At 56.3% G+C, this 25,320-nt stretch overlaps 1 protein-coding gene across 1 annotated transcript; it reads left to right on the top strand.

Moving 5' to 3' along the window:
• The first annotated feature begins 6,575 nt into the window (after positions 1-6,575).
• Positions 6,576-22,908, top strand: RADIL (Rap associating with DIL domain). Its single transcript, XM_058816248.1, has 14 exons — positions 6,576-7,107; positions 12,476-12,777; positions 13,788-14,438; positions 14,608-14,645; positions 15,619-15,779; positions 16,479-16,591; positions 17,849-18,086; positions 18,622-18,794; positions 19,051-19,201; positions 19,503-19,693; positions 20,496-20,892; positions 21,089-21,228; positions 21,969-22,108; positions 22,708-22,908. The coding sequence occupies exons 1-14, from the start codon at positions 6,591-6,593 to the stop codon at positions 22,811-22,813; spliced, it is 3,318 nt and encodes a 1,105-aa protein (XP_058672231.1). The 5' UTR covers positions 6,576-6,590; the 3' UTR covers positions 22,814-22,908.
• The last annotated feature ends 2,412 nt before the right edge of the window (positions 22,909-25,320 follow it).

Genomic DNA, 25,320 nt, shown 5'->3' with positions numbered 1-25,320 from the left:
GGAGGGCAGTGCCGGGAGCCGCAGCGCCCGAGGGTCCCTGTCCCATGGCCGGGCACACGGGGAGCCCTCCCCGCGCCGCCTGTCCCTGCGGGTCCGTGTCCCATCGCACATCCCCTGGGATCATCCCCGTTCCATCCCCCTTGGGCTGCTTCCCCCCACTGAACTCTCTTTGGAATGCGTGTCCCCATTCCGTATCCCTCAGGATCTGTCTCCCCAGATCCTTCTCCCACTCGCATGCCCCTTGAGATTCCTCTGCCCCTTGCACACTCCCTGGGATCCCTCTCCCCATTCCATGCCCCTCGGGATCCCTCTCCCCATTCCATGCCCCTCGGGATCCTTGTCCCTTTGCACAACCCTTGGGATCCCACTGCTACCCCACACCCTCCGTGTCACCTGTATTCAGCTGCCTGCGACTGTGGTGGCATCCCAGGCCATGGCAGGGAGGTGCTGAGATGATCTGTGTCCCTGTGAGGCTGGAGCAGTTTCATGCTGAGTTGTAACTTTAGCAGGGAAAACTCAGGGGAGTTTGCTACTTGCTTGGGAAGTGCTTATTTTCAGCTCTCTCCAGGACCAGTTAATTATCGCTGGAAAAAAAGAAATATTATTGCTAAGGTCTTATAATTAGGCAGCCTATGGAGGCTGTGGAGCTCAGGAGGCAGCAGAAAGCAAATGCTTTTTGTGCAGGGTTTCTGGGGTGTGTGAATAGAGCTGCCCGGGCAGAGGGCTGGCATTTGCACTGCTGCATTACCAGAGAGCTGGGGCACGTTGGCGGCTCAAAAGACCCTGCAAAATAATTACAGGAGAAAAAAAAACACCAAGAAAAGAAAACCTGCTAAAAGGACTCCTGTTGTCCTTGTGGAATCAGACTGTAACAATGTTTGTGGAGTGATAGGTGCCTTTGGGACAAGCTGTTGGTGGTTTTGGGGCTGTTTTCCATCCTGTTTGAGCAGTCCCAGGGGCTGCGGGGTCCGGGCTGCTGCAGGGTGCCTGCTGCTAATAATAACGTGGTAAGGAGTTTACCCGCCCTGATCCGGCTAAAGACGGCACCGAGAGAGCCACGGACATCATCAGCCTCCGCTCTGCCCCTAGATTAGGTGGATAAACTCGCACAGGGCAAGGCCGGGCTCTGGAGCCAAAGGAAGGGAATGGGGGCTCCGGTCAGAGCCGAGGGGTTCGGGCTCTGCCTGGCTGTGGGGATGGCATCTGCAGAGGGGCAGGGTTTGGAGCCGAGGAGAGCACGTCAAAGCCACCAGGGCGTTCTCATTTCCTTTGCTCTCCAAGTTCTAATTTGTTCCACATTGCAGCTCCGGCCTCTCCCTCCACTTGCAGCATCCAGGCTGCGGTCACTGCCGCTACTCCGCGGCTGCCACTCCAGTGGTTTCCATTAAAAAAGGCAGAAAAAGAAAAATTTCCAACAGAGATCTGAGGAAACAGCTTTTCTGGTTCCTATTCTGGGGTGGTTATAGCTGAAATCTCACCACCCATCCCTGTGCTGGGATGAGCCCCTGGGGAAATTCCAGATGATTAAAAAGTGTTTTAATGGTGTTGTTGCTCTTCCCAAAAGGGAATAAGATGACCTGGTAGCTACAGGTTGATTGGCTTGATAGCATCCCCCCAGGGAGAAGAGGGAGAAACCTGGCTCGGGCTCCAATTGATTAAAGACTTGAACACCAGGAATAAATTCCTGCCATCCAACGTGGCTGTATGGAAAATAACTCCTGGCAAGAAATTATTTCAGACTCCAGCATGAGAGGTGACTCTCTGGCTGTAATACACTTCTGAGAAGCAGTTGAGTTATGGGAGGTGATATTCTTGTAAAAATCTGCACTTTCCAGTATTAAAAAAGTCAATCCAGTCCAGTATTTAGAGCTGACATTGCACAGTGTCAAGAAAGCTGGTATTAAATAAACGTGATCCATTTCCAAGGCAGTTATCAGGGAGATTATCACTGCTGGGCACTGCTAACTGGTAACATGGACCTGGTGTTTTTATCACTAATCTGGAAGAAAGGAGATGGAAATGATTTCTGGAAAAACCTGGATCTGACCCAGGGCAGCTGAGTGTTAATGGTTTGCACAAATCCGGGTGGTAAGCTGAGTGAGAGAAAGGCATCCTGACTGGAACAGAATGGAACATGGAAATCTTTTACACCCAAAAATAATAACTGTGGCTGTACGTGGTTTCCTGTCCCTAATCTGGATGGTAAATTTTCAGCTGGAGCTCCCTGCAGATGCTGGGAGAGGCAGCACAGGGGCAGCAGTTTGGGGGGTGGCTGTCTGTCTGTCCTCATTTCTGCACTGGAGAATTGAAAATTTTCAGGATAATGTGAAATTTGGCTCTGGGGAAAAAAAATAAATAGCAGTTATTTGCATTTCTGGTCAGAACCAAATTTGGGCTTATGGCAACCAAATCTAAATTTTCCTTCTCAGCAGAGGAGATGTGGAGTCTGAGGGGAAGGGACTAAGGGGCTGCAGAAGGGGTCTTACAGGTGGAGAGGAAGGGGCCATCCAGTGAGTCCACCCATAAATCAAATCAAAGAGGAAAGAGGAAGGCTTGGCAACAGCATCTAAATACTCTCACAGAGGAGAAAATACCTGTTAGCCAAAATCTTGTTAATTGAGCAGAGAAAAGATGGCAAGAATCAATATCTGGCAGCTGAGGGCAGGGCAGACACACTGGAAATAAGGCATAAATATTTTACCAGGAGGAGTAACTCACTGGAAGAACCGTGGAGCAGCAGAGGTGGGGGCAGCTCCTCTTTGCCTTTTGCATCTCGACCTGCAGAGTTTCTCCCACAGCCCCAAGGCTGGGCCAGCAAGAGGGACTGGATGGAACCACACCAAGGCCCTGATTAGGTGATTTAATTAGAGGATGATGCATTTATCTTTAATCATGGTGGAGCCATGGAAAGGAGTAGCTCTTGTGCTCTGATGGCTGTCCCTGAGGAACACCCGTGACATCCCTGGTGGCACTTGGCAGGTGCCTCTTTTATCTTTGTCTCTGGCCACCAGTGGTTGTGCTCTCGCAGATCTGCGGTGGGAAGGTGAGGGGACAGTGCTTGGTGGCTCTTCTTGATGTCCAGCAAACCAGAGTGAGATTCAGGAGAACAGATCTCAGTGAGCACGCCAGCATGCTGGGGCTGCTGGGGGAAGGAGCTGCTCCAGGGCTTGCTTGTCCACCTGTGAGTCAGAGCATCCCCAGCCTGGCATCCTTGGGGCCACGTGTGCTTAGGAGAAAGAGATAAAGGTCACAGGGCTGTTGCTAGTTCCATCTCCTCCCCTTCTCCTTTCCTTTCCTTCCTCCTGCTTCCTCTCCTCTCCTTCCTCCTTCTGTTCTCTCCCGGTCTCCCATCCGATGGGGTAGGTGCTGTTGGTTATAGATGTGGTTCAGAATCCCACATGCAAACATCAGGACCGTGTTGCAGAACCTCTGAGCCTTCCAAACCCACCACACTGCGAGCAGCTGATGTCCATGAGCAGCTCAGGACCTCTCCTCCTCTTCCTCTCTCAGAAACGTGACAGACGCCTGCCCAGGATGGTGCACAACGAAGGGCAAAGATCGTTTTGAGAAGGAGGATGAATGGAAGGGAAAAAGGCACGTGAGAAGGATGGCAAGGTAGGGTCTGAGCGCTGGCTGGGGGCCCTGGGGAGGAGCTGCTCACCCGTTCTGGGAGCAGGAACCTCAGGCTTGCAGGAAAGTCCCCAGTGGTGGCTGCAGAGTCACTCGTGGTGGTGGAAGGACACGTGGTGGCCACGTGAACACCGTGGGCATTTGTCACAGCCCTGCAGAGCTCAGGCAGAGCTGGCTGTGGAAAATAGCTGCTTTTGGTGTGGTCGGGCACTGCTGTGAAGAGGTGAAGGATCTTGCTGGGAGGCAATCCCAGGGTTTTTACTAATCCGTGCGTACCCGTTAGAGAGAGAACGTCACTGAGGCTGGAGAAAGGGACTCTTGGGAAAGTCTGGATCGTGCTGTGTCCTTCCAGGGAACTGTGAAGTGAGAAAAGGGCTCAGCTGGGCTGGGGATGGGCAGGAGCACGTGTCCCACTGAGCTGCAGGAAGGTGGGACACTCTTGCTGGCTTGTCCCCAAGCAGCTGGGGCAGCTGGAGCATCCCTGCCCCTGCAGTGGGGCTCAGCGGGATGGCACGTACCAGAGATTTCCTCCTGTACCAGAGATTTCCCCTTGCATCAGAGATTTCCTCCTCACCAGAGATTTCCCCTCGTACCAGAGATTTCCTCCTGGGGAGATGCCTGTGACCATCGTGCCTGAGCTCACGGATGTGGGAGGAGCCCCTTTCATTATCATCTTACCCTGCCCATTAGATCCTCAGGGGGATTAGGATGGGGTGTGTCCTGCTGTCTCCAGGAGAATGTGATTTCTCAGGTGACCCAGGCTGGTGCTTGGTGAAATCACACCTGTGCTGCTCTAGATGCTGAAAATTGGGGTGACACCTCCTCCTCATCCAGGCTTCTGATTTTTTTCCCGGTGAAAAGTCTTTGCCCCTGAACTCTGTAGGAGCTGCATTTTATAGAAAGAGTAAAAATATAGCTGAGCTATAAATAACACATTCAAAACCAGGCAGGGACCTGCAAGGAGCAAGGATGGTGTGTCTGTGATGTGGGCTTGGAGGAATGATTTTGCCACCAGCAGATGGTGAAAGTTTTCCCTTTGTGCTGGGGGCAGTTCAGGGTGGAGGAGGTAAAACCCACGAAACCAGTGATTTGATGACAAAGCCTTCTTTTGCATCCCTGATGACAAGGTCCTGCAGGGACTCTGGGGCAGTTTTCCTCGTGGCCAATGTTAATGAGGGCTGGCAGGGCCGTGCTGGAGCCTGGGGCAGCTGTTCCTGAGCCTGGCTGTGCCAGTGCCCTGACCTGCTCCCCAGGTCGGGGCTGCCAGGAGGTGTCACACAGCAGACATCAAGGGATGTCCCCAGAGATGTTCCCAGCAGCTCTGGGCTCAGCAGGAGAGGGAGGAGCAGAGCCCCAACCCATCCCTGCCTCAGTTTCCCCACTTGCAAGGTGGGAGCAGGAGCAGCCTTACCTGAGCCTTACCTGAGCAGGAGCAGCCTTAGCTGAGTGAGTTGGGGTGAAGTTCTGGGTCAGTGTAAAAAACAAGGTCCTCAGCCCTGCTGTCCTGCCAGGACTCCTGCCCTTCAGCACTCCAGAGGTCAGTTTTGGAACCTGCAGCCTGGGGACAAGGACAAACCCCAGCATTTTCACAGTCCTGGTGGAGCTGGGAAAGGGGAAATGGGTGACATGGGGTGCAGCAGGGTTACACAGCTCCCAGCCACATCCTTAGCACCTGGTGCCTCAGTTTCCCATCTGCAGCATTCCCTGTGTCTCTGGCTGTGGAATGGGGGGATGCACATCCTGCAGCAGCCCTCCATGCACGGCTGGGAGCTGCTTTCTGGGTTAGAAGGTGACCTCTGCTTCCATTAGCAGCAGGGACGTTTTTCTCTCCTCTTTTCTCCTGAATTAGATGGTGGCTTGGAGGCTGTCCAGGCCCAGCATCACTCTGCTGACAGTGCTGAGTCTGCTCTGAGGCACGGCTGTTCCTGAGCCACTCGGGGCTGCAGCTGTGGAAGCTGCTGGCACCTCACCTGTGCCCAGCCAGGGACACCTGGGTCACCCAACTGCTGCATCCAACTGTGGATGGGACATTTTGGGGTTCCTCTGTGTGTGCATGGGGTCCCTGCATGTTATAGATCTGGAGAAGAGGGAGAGCCCAGTTCTGTCCCAAGCAGGAATGCTCAGATTGTCTTTGCTGACCCTGCCAGCAGCTCACAGTGTGGCTGGAGGTCACCAGCACCACCCAAGCACCAGGTGATGCTGCAACCAGGATGGGGACAGTGACATCAGGCAGGAGTGCTACCCACCTAAATCCAGATCACTATCTGTGGTTCCTGGTCCACTCCAGGGGATTAAGGAGCACTGGGAGCTGCCACATGGCCTTGGCCACATCTGCTCCAGTCACTGCCCACTCGGGGCTGCCCTGGGCTAAGGTGACAAGGGCAGCCTTGTCAGTGATGCCACCCTGGGCCTGAACGTCTTTCACAAACAAGCAACAGCCAAGAGATTTGCCAGAGTCAGGACATTTTTAGAAAGGCTAATTAGAGCCCATTTTCACCCTGTGCCTCTCGCTGAGCAAAAGCATTTAGCAGCGACCTCAGAGTGAGCGAATTTGCACTTGAGCTTTCCGTTTCACCTCTAAAAAATGGGATTGCTCCATAAACTCGTTAGTGAAAGTAACTCCTGGTGCTTTGGCTGCTGACCAGGATGGGCCCCGCCAAGTCCCGCTGGGCTCTGCTCTCCTCCTTTGGGTAAGATGGAGAACTATGGGGCCTCTCCAGGTGGTGTTTTCAGGGACAAAAATCCATCCAGGGGTAACTGTGCTGGTGCCAAGGAGCTTGGCTGAGCTTTTCCTCTGTTGTTTTGGGTTACACAGGGGAAATGACCCTCCTTGATCTGCCACCTCGGAGGTGACAGCAGCTCCTCTGTGGCCACCTGCTGCACATCCACCCTCCAAACCACTCACCTTGCCCTTCTTGCTGTTCCCTGCCCAGCTGTGCTTCATGACGACCTCCCCCACCATGTTTTATGGGCCGTCCTCCAGCATGGCTCCGCCGTCCAAGAGCCGCCTGAAGCGCCAGAGCCGCCTCTTCTCGCAGGTGCTCTACCGCACCCTGAGCTACAAGGACCGCGGCTCTGCGCCCGCCGAGGACGACCCGGCCGAGCTCTCCACCCAGCTCTCGGCCCCTGGCATCCTGAAAATCTTCGGGGGCAACATCTGCGCGGGCACCAACTACAAGAGCGTGCTGGTGACGGGCAGCTCGGGCGCGCGGGAGCTGGTGAAGGAGGCCCTGGAGCGCTACGGGCTGAGCCAGCTCAGCGCCGCGCAGTACGCGCTCTGCGACGTCATCGGCCGCTTCCAGGGCCCCGAGAGGCAGTGGCAGACTGAGGGGCTCAGGGTGCTGGGCGACCACGAGAAGCCCCTGCTCATCCAGGACCTCTGGAAGCCCAGGGAGGGCTTCTCGCGCCGGCTGGAGCTGCGCAGGAGGGCCGAGGTGGAGGAGATGGCGGCCAGGGATGTGGACACCACCACTGCAGGTCAGAGCTGGCTGTGGGGCAGGGAGAGGGGATGGGGGTTATCCCTGGAGCCCTCCCACAGCACAGGCTTTCACACGTGGTGTGGGTGCAGGGGTGGTGCAAGTGGGACGGTGGATGTGTTTTAGCGGCGAGGCTCCTGGGCTGAGGCAGGCCTCAGCACTCTCCTGCCTCAGTTTGGTATCTGTCACCTCAAATATTCACCCCAGCCAATTCAGGGGTTAATAACAAACCCTGCCCATGGCTGGGGAGCAGCAGGCAAGAGCATCAGTGCTTCCTGCTCTTCCCATCAGTGAACAAGCACCATGGCATCCCCAGCTTCATTCCTGGCTCTGCCCTGCTCTCCTGTCTCCCTCTGGGCATTCCCCAGGCCTGACACCCCGGGCAAATCTGCAGGAGCAATTAAGGAAAATGAAAAGCTAATGAAGAGAGAGCAATGTAGGGCAGGAGAGCCCCTGCAGCGGTGCCTGATGGAGGCCAGGGCTGGCAGGAGGAGATAAGTGCATCATTAGGAACCAGCAGCAGTAATGAAGCTTTCCTCCTCTCACCCTCAGATAAAAATCCTGTGAGGATGAGGGCAGAAAGGTTTAAAATCAGATTTTTACTTGCACAATGTGCTTGCAGGGTCAGACCTGCTGACCACGCCCCAGAGGTATCAGCCACAGGGTTTTGCTGGGATGGGCCCCAGCAGTTCCTCACGCCTGTTGGGAAGGGCTGTTACTGTCAGAACGAAAGTGGTGGTGATGCAGGATTACTCTGTGTGCTTGGCAAAAGAAGAGCCAAGTTTCTGCCCCACCAGCAGCAGAACAAATGGCCCAACCTGTCCCACACCAGAGGGACACAGCTCCTTTCCCACCCATCCTAACAAAGCTGGAAAGAACCCTGGAACACAGGGAGGGAATCCAGCCATGGGCTCCTCTCTCTGGAGGAGAGCAGAGGCAGCTGGAGCCTGCCCAGCTGCAATTTTCAATTGGGATTTCACCTGGCACTTGAGGACACAGGGCTGCTCCATGCTCACCATGTCCAGTCTGGCTGCTCAGGGAGGGGGTGCCACAGGTGCTCCCAGCTCATTGCACAGACACAGAGGTGGCTCCTGCCAGGGCCTGGGCCAAGGAGGTGGATGGAGGTGGATGCTCTGCTCTTCTCTCCAGCTCCTCCTGCAGCCAGGATCAGAGAGATGTGAGGCACTCTGGGAGAGCAGTGATCTAAAAACAGCTTCAGCTGAATGGAGGGAAGGGCAAGAGCCCAGTGAGGGGTGCAGGGCCATGTGGCAGCTCCCTGCCAGCCCAAGGTCACATCCACAGCCTCACATCCTCCCCTCGGATGCGGAAAGGAACTTTGCTCCCATGGGCTGGATCCTGGGTGGGCTGGGAGTGTGGGAGTGCAGGGATCCACCCAGGAAGGGAAGCAGCAGGGTCTGGGCTGCCCAGCCTGGGAGCAGCACTGGGCTGGCCTGGGGCTGCACCCTTGGGTCATTTCTGATGGAGGAGCAGCTCCTGATGGGATCCTGTGCTCTGGATCAGGAAACAAGCACGTTATGCTTTCGTTATCACTTCATTTGTTTCAGCACTCCTGGGTGGGGCTGTGGAAATTCCCCATTTTTTAACCTTTGGGCATTTTCCAGAGCTGACCAAGCTCTTCAAAGGCAGAAGCTGCACCCACAGTCAGGCTGTCTGCTCTGCAGGGTACACAGCCCATGGCTGTCTTACCTGGTAAAATCTCTCTCCTGCAGCCCTTCTCTTGGTGGCACCAGGGGCTCTGTCACTAGTCTCACCCTGTGCTACTGTGGGGTTGGGACCACCCTTTCCCACCTCATCTGCAAACTGCCAGGAATGGATGTGAGTGATGCAGCACCCCAAAAAGACCCAAAACTCCTGGTGAGGGGGGTATTGACCATGAGTGCCCTCCAGCAGGGTCACCCTTGTCACCAGGCTCAGGCTGGCAGAGGTCCCCTTGCTGAGCTGCAGCTGCCTGCCCACGGTGCTGAGGCACTGGCCTGGAAAACACGACATCTGTGCAAAAGTAAAGGGACTTCAGGCTTGCAGCTCCCCCAGAGAAAAGCAGAGGAATGCTCAAACCATCCCCAGGGCAATACCTGCAGGCCCTTCCCCACACAGGGCATGGCTGGAGCAGCAGGACTGGGAGCACTGGGGTCATGCAGGTGCATCCCTGGCTGGGGGAAAGGCTTCACATCCACCCATGACCTGCTAGCAAATAGCTTAAGACTTTTATCTGCTCACTTACCCATTATCCTAATTAGTTTATTAGCTGCTTCCCACTGGGGAGGACAGTGCTGGCTCCTCTTGACACTAATTAGCAGCACAGGTAGAGGCTCTGTGCAGCTAACGAGGCAGCCCCTCTCTCCCTGTGACCCCAGCCTGCTCCTTTGGGGAGCACAGAGTCATGGAGATGTAGGGAAAACACCCACAAACTGGAGGGTGCTGCAGCCCTTGGCATCTCATTGGCATTCATTTTCCAAAATATCCCCATTTTGTACCAGGTCCTGTCCTAACTGGAGCTTTCCCAAAGGGCTGGAGGCTGAACTGCACACGCAGCTCCAAAAACTTGGGATTTAAGCCTATTATTCTAAAAGATGCTCTGGCAAGTGCCTTTGAGGATCTGGCTTTGATATACCTTAGCACCACTGCATCCAGGGAAGATTCCCTGCAGAGTCTGCAGAGCAATTACATTAGGAAGGACCAGCCTGGTCTTAGTCCCTCCTGGGTGCATTCAAAGCATTTCTTCTTTCCTGGGGCCCATGGAATTATTTGTTGATTTATTTCTCAGCCAGGAAAAGCCAACCTCTTTCCTCAGCTGAAACAGAGGCAGATCCCAGCCAAGATCCCAGGCACCACAAGCGAAAGTTTTTCCCCTGGGCTGCAGGATGGGTTTAGAGGCAGCAGCTTGGTGGGGTCTGGGGATGCTGCCCAAGGGGTGCCCAGCTCTCCCTAAGGATGAGATCCAGCCCTGTGTTAGGATCTGATTAGAGAGAGGTGCCTCTGCCTGAACTGAGGTGCAAACGAGACAAATGCTGAAGTAAATAATACAGATTTTATTAGCAATCAGTGTGAGGTAGAGAGAGAGAAAGAGAAGAGAAGAGAAGAGAAGAGAAGAGAAGAGAAGAGAAGAGAAGAGAAGAGAAGAGAAGAGAAGAGAAGAGAAGAGGGACAGAGACAGAGCTCTTATTTTGAGCTGGTGGTGTCTTGTGTTGCCAGTTGTGAATCTCCCCTGCCAGAATTGCCTCTTACCCAGGCACAGCTGATTCAGCACAGTTGCTGAGTTGCTTCCATTAGTTTCTTCCTTATCTTGGGAGTGCTGCCAAGTGTCCTTGTGGCCTGTAAATTCTGTATTCTTTGTGCCCACTATCAGTGGTACATCCCTTTTCCCAAGCCTTTTTAACTCCCTAGGCCTGAGATCACTGGAGCTTGTCCAATCCTAAACTTAAACGAGGGCTAACACCCCAACAGCAGTGCCTCCTTTCTACAGTCCAAGTCCTGGCTATCCAGGGAGGAATGAAATATTTGGGGATGCTCTTTGAATCCTTACATGCTGTTCCCATCCCAATCTCCATGTGGGTTCAGCAGCCACTGGCTCTGCACTGGAGATGTTCAGGCTGAGTTTTGGGTGGGATAACCTGCACATTCTTGGGAGGACAAAACAGTACCAAAGGATGAAAAAACCTAACCCAGTTTTATGGAGGGACCTTGTTATGCTCAGGAAAAGAGCTGTGTTTATCTTTCCAGCACAGCCCTGGGGTTGGTGGGAGCCTGTGACGGGGGCAGTGAAAAAGCAGCTTTTTCCTACACAAAATAAATACAGAAGCTTCCTTTCCCCTGGATAAGGGGCTGGTGAGGGCCTGTCTCTGCAGGCAGTGGGACCCCAGTGCTGGCAGGCCCTGCTCTGTCCCACTGAGCTCCAGCTGCTCCCCAGGATCCGGCCCCACTGCTCCCTGCCTGCTCAGCCTGCTCTGGGATCTGCATTGTCCTTCATCCTCTGGCCCATTTCCATGGTGTGGGTCGGGGACAGGGCTCCTGGGGGGAGCTGAGGTGTCCTGCAGACACGTTTGGGGTGGCCTTTGGCATGCCCAGCGGTGTGGCTTGTGTGGGTTTGTTGTCCTCCCTGGATGTCCCATCCGTGCCGTGGCCGATTGCCTTTTTAAGAAGGACACAGGGCACGGGGCTGCTTGGGGTGGCTTGGCTGTGCCCTGCCCTAATCCCAAGGCATGTAAACAGCAGGGGCTATTTTCTCCCTGTCCCACCCCCCCTCCCCATCCCCATCTCTTTGATTTTCCCAGCAAAGGAGCGCTCCATTTAAAACAAACAAACAAAAAAATGTATTTCAGAACCAGCAGCCCATTCCTCACCAAATAAGGCAGATGATTTTTTTTTTTTTTTTTTGGGTCTGAGATTGTGAGTGTCCCTTTAAGCAGCCCTGGGCACCAGGCTCTGTGCTTTGCCGTCCCCAAATCCCGCTGGCTGTCCCCAAACCTCGCTGTCCAGAGCCGGGAGCAGGGCTCTGGCTCTGGTGCTGCACCGACAGCGCTGCACTGCTGCTCCTGCAAGCAAATCCTGTGGGGTTTTTCCCCTCTCTTCGTCCTCCCCGAATGCCAGTGACCTGCTCCCAGGAGGTGCCCAGCTGAGGTACGAGCATCACCCTCGGACACACAACTTCCAATTTCTCCTGCAGAGCTCCAGCGGCACGGAGGGACCCAGCGGGACCCGCGGCTCTGGGGCTGCTTTTGCAGCTCGGCCCGGCCTATCCATTCACCCCGGCTCCTGTTTGTCTCACGGACAGACAGCTCTGCCCGAATTGATGCTTGGGAGAAGTTAATTACGGCTTGTTCCTGCTGCAGCCGGGCTCCACTGCAGCTCCCGTGCCTGCCTGATGCTCCGGGGAATTGGGGGGGTCCCTGCGGTCCCCACTTGCTGTTGGCTCCCGACTGCTGAAGGGCTGAAAGCCAAATCCGGGCTTTTTTTTTTTTTTTTTCTTATTAGCAAAGATTGAGTGAAATTTCTTTTTAGCAGGGATTTCCTCTCCCCCCAGCCCTGCAGTGTGGCCGGGGCGGATGGGGGATGCTATGGACCGGCTGCTCTCCATCCAGTGAGGTTTGGGGGCCAGGGAGGGCAGGGACACCGCGTTTTAGCGGTGCCATTAGGACACTAAACTCCGCGCCGCTGTTTTGGCGTCACCTTTCGCGGAGGGCAAAGGACCGGGGGACACCAGGGCGCGGTGGGTGCGCAGCGCCGGCTGCTCCATCCCCGCTCCGAGCCGCAGCATCCCTCCAGCAACACTGGGGCGCTGCGGCGGGCGGGGGTGCTCCGGGGGGGCTGCAGGGGCTGAAGGCGGCTCTGTCTCCCCCCCATCCCCGCAGGCATCAACGCCCAGGCGCGGAAGCTGCAGCGGCACCGGGCGCGGGGGGCCCGGCGGGCGGCGGGCGCGGAGCGGCGCGGGCCCCCCCCGGCCCTGCGGCGCAGCCTCAGCGAGACCAGCCTGGGGAGCCCGGCTCGGCGGGCGGGCAGCGCGGCCGGGGCCGGCGGCGGGGCCCGGCTCCAGCGGCACTGCTCCACCCTGCCCGGCAGCCCGGCGGCGGCGCGGAGCGGCGGCAGCAGCATGCGGTACTCCCTCTACCAGTCCCCGCACCTCCTGCTCCTGCAGGGCTACAGCCAGCAGCATGTAAGCACAGCACCGCGCCGCCTCCTGCGCACCCCCGGCACCCCCGCTTCACTCCCAGCCCCCCAAAGCCTCGGGGAACGGGGCTGCTTGCATGGTCGGAGCTGCTGGGGTCGAGGGAGGTGGTGGTGGTGGTGGTGGTGAAGATGAGCATCCTTTAGGAAACGGGCTTGGGACTCGCAGCCTTGTCTTCAAGTCTGTCCCCGGCCTGTCCCCAAGTGCGGGGAGCGCGGAGGTAGGAGCCGTGACCGCCTGCAATGCCCCACTGGCATTGGGATGGCACTGGCATTGAGGGATGCAAGGTGATCCCCGAGCAGCATCCCTGTCCCGGCCCGAGGGGGCCCCGGTTCTGCCCCGTTCCCCATCCCCGGTCCGGCTGCTTCCTCAGTGGCAGATGGAATCAGAGGCTGTGAATAGAACAGCGCAAGGAGAACTGCAAAGGACAGGGTCGGCTCTTGCAGTTAATGGCTACTTTGCGCCCGCTGAGTGTCGAGCTGTTCCAAGTTTTTGGCAGGGTGACACCGGCACTGCGGCCATCCCATTAGTGCTGCTCGGGAAACTGAGGCACGGGCTGGTCCCCTGAGCTGCCCCGGGGTGTGCAGGCAGGCTGCAGAGAAAGGCAGGGACAGGAGTGGATGCTCTGTCCCACTGTCACCCCGGGCAGGGGGTGCAGGCATCGCTCCAGTCTGGGGGGAAAAGCTGGGAAGGAAAAGCAGCTGCAGAAGGGATGAGGGGGAGATGTGGAAGGAGGGCTCCTTCTATCCAAAGCAGCCCCATTTATTGCATGCCCAAAGTCATTGTACCCATTTATTGCCGTGCCCAAGGCAGGGATCGCTGCTGTCCTGCTTGGCAGCGAGGAGAGTAAAATAACGAAATGTAAATGTGCATGGGGGACAGCTGGGGACAGCGAGGGGACAGCTGGGGACAGCGGGAGGCTGCAGCACTCACTGCATGGCAGCAGGAGGGTCCCCTCTCCCCGTGCCCGGTTCATGCTGCGTCTCCTCGCTCGGCAGGACAGCCTGGTGTACCTGCTGAACCGCGAGCAGCACACGGTGGGCCAGAGGACGCAGGCCAGCAAGCCCAGCATCAGCCTGTCCGCCCCCGACATCCTGCCCCTGCACTGCACCATCAGGAAGCTCCGACCTTCGCGGCACCGCTCGGAGGAGAAGCTGGTGCTGGAGCCCATCGCCGGCGCCGCCGTCTCCATCAACTTCTCCGAGGTGTCCCGGACGGTGGTGCTGCGGCACGGGGACCTGCTGTCCCTCGGCCTCTACTACCTGCTGCTCTACAAGGACCCCATGAAGGCGCAGCCGCTGCCGGCGCAGACCCTTCTGAGGCTGCGGGCCCTGCACCCCGAGGCTCCGCACGTGTGCGGGGCGTGCGGCAGCCTGCTGAGGGACAGGGACCCCAAAAAGCGGGGCCCATCACCCGGTGGCGGCCCCAGGACGCCCCGCAGGAGGCTGCAGCTGGAGTTCGAGCCGGCGGCCGAGGATGTGCTGCTGCGGCGCATCATGAGCCTCATCGAGCCCGGAGGGGACGACCATAAGCTGACACCTGCCTTCCTGCTCTGCCTCTGCATCCAGCACTCGGCCACCAACTTTGAGCCGGGAGACTTCGGGCAGCTGCTGCTGAAAGCGGCCAAAATGATCCAGAGGACGGTGTGGGTCAGTCGGCGGTGGGACGGGGTGTTTTGGGGTGGGGGTGTTGCTCAGGCCCTCCCTGGGGGCTCCTCCTCAGCCTGGTCCCCGGTGGCAGTGAGTGCTGATGGGGGTGCTGCTGGTGCCACCCCATCCCACGGGTTCTCACTGTGCTTTCCCTTCTCTCCCTGCCCAGGAGCGGACACGGGAGCTGGCTGAAAAGCAATCCCAGCAGTAAGTGTGACCCTCCTTGTTTTGCCTCAAAAAACGGGGAGAATTCAACCTGGTTCTTCCTCCATGAGTGAGCGCAGTCTGTGGCTGTCAGCCAGTGGTGCATGATGAGTTTTCCTACTGAATCCCACACATTCTGCTCTCTGGTCCTTTAACCACATGCCTGCAGAGAATCTGTGGATTTGGAAAAGCTCAGGAAGGAATAGGACCTGCAGCAACTCTGGGGTTTTCTGGCCGAGGCTTTGCACTTGTGGCTTCACCCTTGAGTGATACAGTAGGAATGTTCCTTAAGTGTGAGCCTGACCTTCCTCAGGCTGGAGACCCCTCAGTGGAGCTGAGATGGAACTGGCACTGCATGTGTGCATCCAGTGGTGGTGGCACAGCATGTCCCAGTGCTGGGAGCACCATTCTGGGACAATCACAGTGGTGCAAGGAGCTGTCTTCCCAGCCACATCCAAAATCCCATCTCTAAAGCAGTTGGTGCTTGCTGTGAGCTCTCCTTTAGGATAAACTTCAAAGATGCTTCCCAGGCCATTCCTATAGCAGGAAAAAGCAGTTTAGCAGTTGAGAAATTACCCAGATGCTTTTTGTTTTATTTTTGAACAGCCCAGGGCAGGTGAGCTGGGTTTAACTGTCCAGAGCTGGCAGGAGCAGCACATACCTCTGGGGAAGGGCTGCCTTCAGCCATGAAGATTTAGTGCATCTGTATTAGGGGGAGTCTCCCCCAAAAGTGGGGCCCCACAAAGGCCAGGTGGCCTTGGTCAGCCTGGTCCCACAGGATCCCCTTTGCCACCCCTCACAGCAGAAACCACTGATTTTTTTCCTTGTAAAGGATCTTTCTAAAGGGAGTGCTGGGCTTGGGGGTGTGGGGATGTGAAAGCTCTCTGGCATTGCCCCAAACTGGCTGTTTTCTCCCCAAAAGCCTGAGTGGGGATGCTGAGGGGCAGCAGGTGTAACAGCTTCTGTGTCTCCTCAGCCAGGACCCTGCCACCCTGTCCCGCTTCACCATCACAGACCTCCTCCCAGACCTGCAGCACATCATCTTCTGGATGGCCAATGCCATCGAGATCCTCTACTTTGTCCAGCAGAAATCACCCACCTACATCCAGAGCATGGAGGAAGAGCTGGACATCAAAGGTAGGTGTGGATGCAGCATCCTGCCTGTTTTCCCAGCCAGAGCTGCTCTGCTAATCCCCACTCACAGCTGGTGGTCAGTGCCCTCGAGATGCTCCATTAACCCTCCATAATCCTCATCAGCAGGGACATCTCCGTGCTGTGGGCTGGGGAAATCTGTGGGAGGAGCAGCCTCACATCCTGCTCTGGTGCTGCCCAGCTCCAGAGCCAGGTTGTGCTGTGTTCACACATGAGTATGATGAGTTTTCCTGCTGAATCCCACACATTCTGCTCTCTGGTCCTTTAACCACCATGCTTGCACAGAATGAGTGGGTTTGGAAAAGCTCAGGAGGGCATAGGACCTGCAGCAGCTTGTGGTTAATGCCCTGGGGGGCTTTCTTCACCCTGGATTTGCAGGTAGTCCTCAGAACTGCTCACTGGTGAGCCTGTGTTAATGCCAGCAAAAGGAAAAAAAAGATAGAAAGGTATTAAACCAGCCTCAGAAACTTTCTGGTCTATGCAAAAAGTTTAAATGTTCTTAGGCCAGGCAGGAGCTGTGGGGGACAGCTGGTGGGAGCCCCTCGGGCCAGAGGAGCCTCTTTGCCCTGTTGAGGGATTCCGTGGGGATGATACAAACCTGGAAATTCTAATAACCCAGCCCCTGGGAGTCTGGGGGCCTTGCTGCTGCAGGTTTGCTCCCCGATGCTCCTCTCCTCCCTGCAGGCTCCAAGGAATCTCTGTTCTCCTCGACCATCACGGCCAGCGAGGAGGCGATGACAGTGCTGGAGGAGGTGATCATGTACACCTTCCAGCAGTGTGTCTACTACATCTCCAAGGTACAGCACGAGCATCCCCAGGGCTGTGCAGGAGGGTTTTGTTTTAAGCTTTCACTCCTTGGCAGTTGCACCACGCTGAGGTGTTTTCCTTCGGGCTGAAGTTCCCCGAATTTTGGTCGCAGCCCAGGAAAAGTATTGAATTACTGCGGCGTGTTTCCTGCAGTGCAGCGGCTCGGGGGAGGCGTGCGGGGAGGGCTGCTTGGCTCGGCCAGCGCGGCATAATGCTGTGATTCAGGGCGTGATGGAAAGGGGTGGAAAGGGATGGAAAGGGGCCCCTGGCCCGGGAGAGCCGGGCGGCAGCGGGAACAGAGCGGGCAGTGTGAGGCACAGAAAGGCTGCGCTGTGCACCACGGCTCCCTGCCACCGGCACGGGGCACACGGGGCTGCTGCTGCTGCTCCCGCACCGCTCCGAGCAGCGCCTTCCTCCCCTGCGCCCTCCTCCCCTGGAAGAAGTGAGTGCGAGGCACTGCTCTCCCGTGTAAGCAATATGGAAAATCATCCCCATCGATCCTGATTTCTGTCACCTTCGTGACCAACTGATTGGTTGATGCCCTGGTTCACATTAAGTTTTGCAGATTTTAGCTGGCGTCACGCACCATTTCTTCCAACTGCTAAAAGTGACCAACATTAATTTTTATAATTTTTTATAACATTTATAATTTTACAATACTTATAATTTTATAACAGTTATAATAGTTATAATATTTATAATTTTTATAATGTTAAACATTTTGCATTATTTTTATATTTTTATAATATTTCTAATTTTACAATACTTATAATTTTATAATATTTATAATTCTATAACAGTTATAATAGTTATAATATTTATAATATTTACAAATTTTTATAATTTTAAAACTTTGGCATTATTTTTTATATTTTTAAACTTTGGCATTCATTTTTATAATTTTTATAATATTTATAATTTTACAACACTTATAATAACAGTTATAATTTTATAACATTTATAATTATAATTTTATAATATTTATATTTTTTATAATTTTTATAATTTTTAAAGTTTTGCATTAATTTTTATAATTTTTTAAACTTTTGCATAATTTAAATAATTTTTTAAACTTCTGTGCAACACTGGAGCCCATGGAGGCAGGGGGTGAACAGGAGCAGCCCCTTGCCGGAGCAGCACTGGCAGGGTTTGCTTGGCTTGAGGAGGTGAAGGAAAGGCTCGGCTGGTGCAAAAACAGAAAAACCCCAACAAACCGAGTCAGCTGTGACCTTGCTGCTGTCCTGCAGTGTCTGTACGTGTCGCTCCCGGCCCTGCTGGAGTGCAACCCCTTCCAGAGCGAGTGCCGGGAGGGCTGGCGCGGGACTCCGCCCCTGCCCGAGGAGCTCCGCAGGGTCGTGCTCATCTACCAGGCCGTGCTGGACCTGCTGCACCAGTACGAAGTGCACCCCGAGATCACCTCCCAGATGTTTGCCTACCTCTTCTTCTTCTCTAACACCCTGCTCTTCAACCAGCTCCTGGATAAGGGTCAGTCCTCCTTGAATTGGGCAGCACATAGGGGACTGAGTTGTTGGGATGATCTCCAGTCCATCCCAGTGCCACCTAGAGGGATACAGGAAGGGGCTGGAGATGGGCAGGTCTCAGCATTGCTACAAGCAGGCCAGGCACAGACCCAGCTGCTGGCCCCTGGGTCCCCATTCCCAGGAGAGGCAAAACCCCACAAGGATCCCATCCCATTCCATTGCCCCTTCGAGCCTGAGCAGAGGAGGCTGAGGGCAGTTAATAGGGGCAGCTCATTAATAAACTGCAGCAGCCTGAGGTGCTCATTAGCCCTCATTAACGCAGCTGCCCCATTGTCAGTGCCAGGTAATTCCCAGCTGCCACCAGGAATTACAGCCACAGGATGCTGGGGACATTAACCCGGGGCAGGGGCTGGGGGACAGGGGGGGCTGTTCCCTGATATGGTGATGGATGTTTTCCCTGATATGGCTGATGGATGCTTTCCCTGATATGGCTGATGGATGCTTTCCCTGATATGGTGATGGATGCTTTGCCTCCTCAGGCTCCTCCCTGGGCTGCTTCCACTGGTCCCAGGGGGTGAAGCTGCGGGCCAGCGTGCGGCTGCTCCTGGAATGGCTGCACGGCGCCGGCTTCGAGCAGCTCTCCCAGCAGTTCTTCTCCAAACTGGCCAGCGTGGCCAACCTGCTGGCCATGCCCGGCTCCCAGCTGGTGCAGGTGAGGGATTCCAGCCCAGGGCTCGTGGCATTGGGGTGGGCATGGGCAGGAGAGCACCTGCTCAGTCTGGGGGGTCCCTACACTGATGTGCCCCTTTTGAACCTGCCCTCTCCCTGGGTCTGTGGTGGGCAGTACCCAGGAGAGATGCTCTGGTTCTCTCCATCTTGCCCGAGCTCTCCCTCCTGTGCCCCTTGAAGCTCCTGCTCCTCAGAGGAAGCAGTTTCTCCCCTCTGCCATGTGCTGTCCCCTCACACAGATGACCTGGCCATCCTTGCGAGCCGAGTTCCCAGCGCTGAGCCCTGCGCAGCTGCACCGGGTGCTGAGCCAGTGCCAGGCTGTGATGGACGTGGGCTGCATCTCAGCATGGCAGCCCAGTGAGGAGGAGAGCCCAGCCACCTTCCAGCCTGGTGAGTCCTGCTCAGCCTGCTCCACTCACATACAAACCTACAAACAGGTCATCCCCTTCCCCTTCCTGGTGTCCTGTAGTACCTTCAGCAATTGGTAATAACCAGAGCCCCAAAATTCAGATATTGCAAAGGATGCAAAGTGCAGGAGCCTTTTTCTGCTATCCCAAGTGAGGGATGCTGCTGGCTCAAGCTCTCTAAATCCTTGGTCCCAGCTGGGAGACTGCACATGGCTGAGAGCTGGGAGGCAGCACTGGGGTACACTGAGCCAGTGCTAACCTCCATCCATCCCTCTGCCTTTCAGATGAGGTGCTGGAGTCCTTTGACAACCACCCACCCATCATCCTGCCCAGTGGGGGCTTCAAAGTGGACCTGGAGGTGGAGACATTGGACGACAACATCTACAGACACCTCCTTTACATCCGCCACTTCCTCTGGAGCCTGCAGAGCAAGAGCCCCCACAGCAGTGAGGGGCTGGGCTCAGCACTCCCTAAGGTATCCTGTACCCCACGGGGGGGTTGTTCCTCTCCTGGCGGGGCAGGAGGGGCTTGGGTCCCTCTGCAGACCCCTCCAAACCCAGTGCCAAGGGCTTGCTGCCCTTGCCTGCAGCCTGGAGCTGTGGCAGTGGCCTCATGGAGAGCTCCTGGAAGGATTAGTGCTGCTAATCCCCCAGCACAGGGGCACGGGAAGCTGAGCTGGAAGGACAGGATCTTCCCAGCAATCTCGTTAGGGAGGGAGGGGAGATGTCTGTGGCAGTGCTCCCCATCTCCCTGTGTGTTCTCTGTCCTCCCTGCTCTGCACCCTGCCCATCCCAGCAGCCAGGCTTGCACAGAGGTGCTAATTAGCTAATGCCTGTAAAGCACAGGGAGGGTGATACGTGCTGTGGGTGCTAAGCTCAACTGCATGTGGAAGGTCCCCTTCTCCTCTCCCATCCTGTCCCCATTCCCTGCAGCACTCACAGGCCCTGCTGCCTCCTCCTGTCACCCTGGGGCCACATTGCCCAGCCCTTGTGGCACAGGAGGAGCTGTGCTCCCCAGTGTCCCATTCCAGTGGGATGTCCCAGCAGGGACATGACCAGGAGTCCCCTTCTGGCTGGCTGTAAACACCCCCAGCACAGCCCTGGCCACCAAACTGGGCTGTGGGAGCTGTGTTGGGAAGCCAGGACAAGCCTGGCAGTGTCTGGATTGCCAAGGCTTTGGATGCATCTGGCAGCCAGGAGAGCAGCAGGGTGCTGGGGTCCAGGTGGGGAGTGACAGTCACACACAGGGGGTCCCACAGCATTCCCCTCCTTCTCAAGAAAGAGGCATGCCCGACGCCAGAGGTGCTGGAGGTGAGCGAGGCCCCGGTGCCCGCCCCGGGCAGCACCATCGCCATCCAGGAGGATTTTTGCTGCCTGGGGGGCTGTGCTGAGCCACAGGGGAACCCCAAACTCTGCCTGGCCACCAGCACCTGCCCCTGCGAGCCCCCCGCCAGCGAGCCCCAGCTCCAGGAGAAGCTCCAGCAGCTACAGCTGGGCAGGAGCCCGGTGCCCAAGGGTGGCACGGTGCCCCCAGACCCCTCCTGCCTGCTGACACCACCCACCACCCCCCTGAACTTCGACTCGGGCAGCCCGGAGTCACCGCAGGGCACCAGCAAAGGGCTGCAGGACACCCGGAGGAACGGCATGAACGGCACCAAAGGCAGCACCCCTGAAGGTACCGAGAGCTGGCACTGCCCTGGGGCTCTGGGGCTGGGCTGGGCAGTGCCAGAGCTGCCGTGGGGCTGTGGGGCTGGGCAGTGCCAGAGCTGCCGTGGGGCTGTGGAGCTGGGCTGGGCAGTGCCAGAGCTGCCCCAGGGCTGTGGGGCTGGGCAGTGCCAGAGCCCTAAGCTGTTCTCTCCCTCCTCTGCCAGGCTGTTCCCCGACCCCCTATGATTACCCCACGCCGGAGTCCTCCAGCCGCAGCTCTGCCACTGATGACTTCTGCTACGTCTTCGTGGTGGAGCTGGAGAGGGGACCCATCGGGCTGGGGATGGGGCTGATCGATGGCGTGGTGAGTTCTCAGCTGATGCCCTCACACAGTGGAGTGGGATGTGGGATGTGGTTTATACCCCCAGAAAGGCTGATGGCTTTCCATGGGAGCTTAGCTGCTTCTCCTGGGGACAAGGAGGCACAGAGGGATCTCGTAGTGGATCTCTGCTTACAGGTCACTGTGCTGTCTGTGCAAAGTCCACAGCTGTCCTGCAGCTGTGGAGAGCAAACAGGCTCAGCTCTCTTGTGGAAAGAAAATGACTCAGCTGAGGTCTTTTCTCCACCCTTCAGTGGTGGCAGGAGAAGCAGAGAGGAGCAGGGAGGCTCACAGGGTCACAAAAGAGCTCCTCCTTTGCATAAGGAGGAATCTGGCATTGTGGGGTGGACCATGCTTTTAAAAGGCCTTTCACAGCTGTGCTGTTGGTCAGTAGGGAACAGAGCATCACTGAGCCCTGTGAGCAGAGCTCCCATCCCAGCATGGCTGCAGGCTAACAGTGCTTTACTCTTAATTAAATTGAACAAGAGCAAGTTGGCCCCACCTCTCCTTTCTGTGTACAAATTAATATAAAACCAAAGGATCATATTTCCTTCCTGTTATTGTTAGCACCATCCCCATCATATTCCCAAGCATCTCCAAGATCCCACTTGCCATCAGGCTTGGTGGTGAGCCCTGGGGGAGTTACCCTGCCTGGGGAGGCAAGCCTTTTGGGACCACAAATCTTTGTGTGCCTTTTTTTGCTCACTGCCTTCCCCTGCCACCAGCACACCCCTCTGTGCTCCCCGGGGATCTACATCCGCACCCTGATCGAGGACAGCCCCGCAGCTGCCGACGGCAGGCTCTCCATTGGGGACAGGATCCTGGCTGTCAACGGCACCAGCCTCATCGGGGCAGACTACCAGAGGTGAGTCCCACCTCAGCAGAGGGCCTGGGGTGGCAGCAGCACTGGAGGAGTCCCTGTCAGCTCTGGGTTTCTGGCTGTTTTGCTCCAAGAGTTGCCAGCGCTGCAGTGCTGAGGATGCTGCGGTACCAGCGAGCTGCAGGGAGAGGAGTGACCTGCACAGGACACCAGGGAGGGGGAGAGGCTGTGGGTTTGGGGAGGGATTATGGAGCATAATCCATATTTCCCTCCCCAGCAACTGGGGAGCATACATGGGAAATAAATAAGGGCTCCAGAGATGAGTCTCAGCAATGTAGAGCTGCTGCAGCCTCATCCCACCCCAGGTTTCCTCTCAAAGGTGGTGGGATGAGACAGCTCAGAGGCAGAGCCCAGGTGCCCACAGCACAGGGCAGCTTTGGGCTTGTTTGCCCTCATCCTCGCACCATTAACCTGGAGGCCAAGCCCTCCACAAAGATACAGGCAGGAGAGGAACAGCCCCTGCTTGTAGCCCTGAGCAGGCACAGGGGACTGGCAAAGGGGGGTGTTTTGTGAATGCCCATGACTGGGCAGGCACCTGAGGGGCTGCCAGAACTCACCTCTGTCCCTGTTGCTGCTCCCTGCAGTGCTGTGGATCTCATCCGCTCCGGGGGGAAGAAGCTGCGGTTTCTGGTTGCCAAGTCGGACATTGAAATAGCCAAAAAGATCAGTTCCAGCTCCTCTTCCTCCTAGTCCTTGTGGAACAAGGATCCTGCAGCAGCTTGTGGCTACAGCTCTGGTTAAGGCTGACCTCAGGGAGCCTGGAGTGCAAGAGGGAGGACCAGGACTCCACAACAGCCCTCGATGTGCTTTTGGACACTTTGCCCCTGCACTGCAGCAGATGAAAGGACATGCAAGGATGGTGCACGCTGCTCCCACTGCACTGCCTGGGAGCATCATTCCTGATCCATTGCCCAGCCTCACCTCATACCCAGTGTCATCCTTCTCAGGAGCTTTCCTGTTCCTTTGTCCCCTCTGGCAGGGGGAGGGAAGGGAACGCTCCCACCATGAGGACTTGTAGGCAGGCTCCTCTGTTCCTCTAGGCTGGCAGCCCTGTGTGATATTTTATGCTGACAGGCAGAAGGCTTGAAATACCTTTGGGTTTTGAAGAGAACACATGAGGCAGGCCTGGGCTTCACTGTGGCAGTGGCCACCTGAGGTGCTGGCACATCAGGCTGGAGAAGTGTGCCCAGCTCTGGGGGTGGTGAAGGCAGCACAAGCACCCAGGAGTGGGATTCCACACAGGATGCATCACCAGGAGTCAATTCCCCTGGTGGGATTCCACACAGGATGCAGTGCCAGGAGTTAATGCCCCTGGTGCCATACACTAGCTCAGGTGCCTTTTGGCTGCTGGGCTACAGCCCTGCCTCAGGACGGGAAGCAGCCACAGCAAAGGGCTGACACCACCAGCAGCTCCTGAGTCCCAGGGAGAGCTCCCTGCAGAGAAGGACTCCCTGGCCCTTGCTCTGCAGATTTACTGCCCAGCTCTGGCACCACGATCCCGGCTGAAGGCCACCAGGAATGATGAATGTCCCCACAGAGGGTTGGTGCCACCAGGAAGCTGAGGGAGCCCAGCAGCACTCGGCACTGACACCAGCCCAGGCAGACAAGGACAGCTCAGCTCCATGTCCTGCTCCTCCTGCTTCCATTGCAAGGCCACCCTGTTCCGTGCCCTGCTCGGAGCATCTCCCGGGCGTGTGCTGCTGAAATGCCGACAGGTGGTGATGGACAGCACAGATTCCCTTTGGGAGGACTCGTGAATATGCCAGGAACCGCCCTGCTCCCGGCTGCCGACCCTGCTGTGAGCTCAGCTGAGGGTTCAGCTCCATCGTGTGGCTGCCCGGGTCCTGCACACCCGGCCTCCTGCTGCCTCTGCTTTTAGCACCATTAACGGGATAAACCCGACCTGATTTCCACATATAGACAGATACTGAGACCTAGTTTAGCTGAACCCTATTAAAACAGCCTGCAGCAAAGCCCTGCATCACACCCTGCACGGTGCAGGCTCTGGCAGGGGATCAGGTACTCACATGGGATCTCACAACAACAGTGCTGAGGATTGTGATGCTAAAACAGGGCTGGCTTTATTTACACCTCACTGCTGCAGTTCTGGTTCCTGTGCTTGGTCTTGCACGTTGCAGGAGGAGATGTCAGAACGCTCCATGCAAGGGAAATGCTCCACTACTGGATTTCAGTGCAGCCTGGCCTGCTTTTCTAGGCAAGATGGACCAGGCACCTTCTCTGAGACACGAGTGCCTTGCTGCTCTGCTGGGCCACGCTCACAGCCCTGCCCTGGGGTGCTGCCCCAGCAGGGACCGGGAGCAGTGCATCCTCCTGCCACTGACTCAGCCTGGTGAGCAAAGGCTCAGGGCTTCTGGTGATTCACTTCACTTTCAATCAAGTAGGTATGCTGGCCTGTCATCCTCCACAGAACTTGAAATGGGCTGCCTAAAGCCTCTGAGCAAACTGCATGCACTCCTTACTCCCCTCTGCCCCGGAGCCAGGGCTTGGGGTGAGGCTTGGTTTGCACTAGGCAGTGCTGGGGCTGCATCCTGGCACGTTCCAGCAGTACCAGTGCAACCCCACTGAGCACTCCTGGAGCTGGAAGACAGCCCCAGAGCTGTGTGTCACTCACAGTGCAGTCAGGTATTGAAACAGACTGTAAATAAACCCTGCTATTTACTAGTGTGCATGAGGGCTGGCTTCTCCCAGGAGGAGCAGGGGATGGACTGACTTCCCTGTGTGTTAATATGTACAGCTGAGATGTGAATAAAGCTCTGGTGCAGATACTGAGCACAGCATGGCGCCTGTCAGACACGGTGGATGTTAAGAAATGCTCTGTGTCAACAATAAACTGGATCAATAAACCTCTTAAGCCCTGCTCTGGCAGCTGCCTCTTGGATCTCTCCATGTTCACTCCAGTGGTGAGACACAAGAGCAGTGGGGGCTCCCAGATGTGATGGAGCCAGTCCTGCTTTCTCCAGCTCAGGCCTTTGCCTGCTTTGCTGCAAGAGAAGCAGCATGTGCAGGTGTAGTGAGAGCAAAGGGGAGGGGAAACAAGGCAGAGAAAGGGAGGGAACAAATCACATCTCCAAAGGGACAGGGTGTGCTGGCAGGGTATTAATGCACCATTCACTCTCCTGCAACATTTGCACAAATCCACCAGGATTTCAATGCATACTCACCAAGAAGGGATACGA

Source organism: Ammospiza caudacuta, chromosome 17 (genome assembly GCF_027887145.1).
Source record: "Ammospiza caudacuta isolate bAmmCau1 chromosome 17, bAmmCau1.pri, whole genome shotgun sequence".
Taxonomy (NCBI): domain Eukaryota; kingdom Metazoa; phylum Chordata; class Aves; order Passeriformes; family Passerellidae; genus Ammospiza; species Ammospiza caudacuta.
This window is presented reverse-complemented; position numbering and strand designations above follow the sequence as displayed.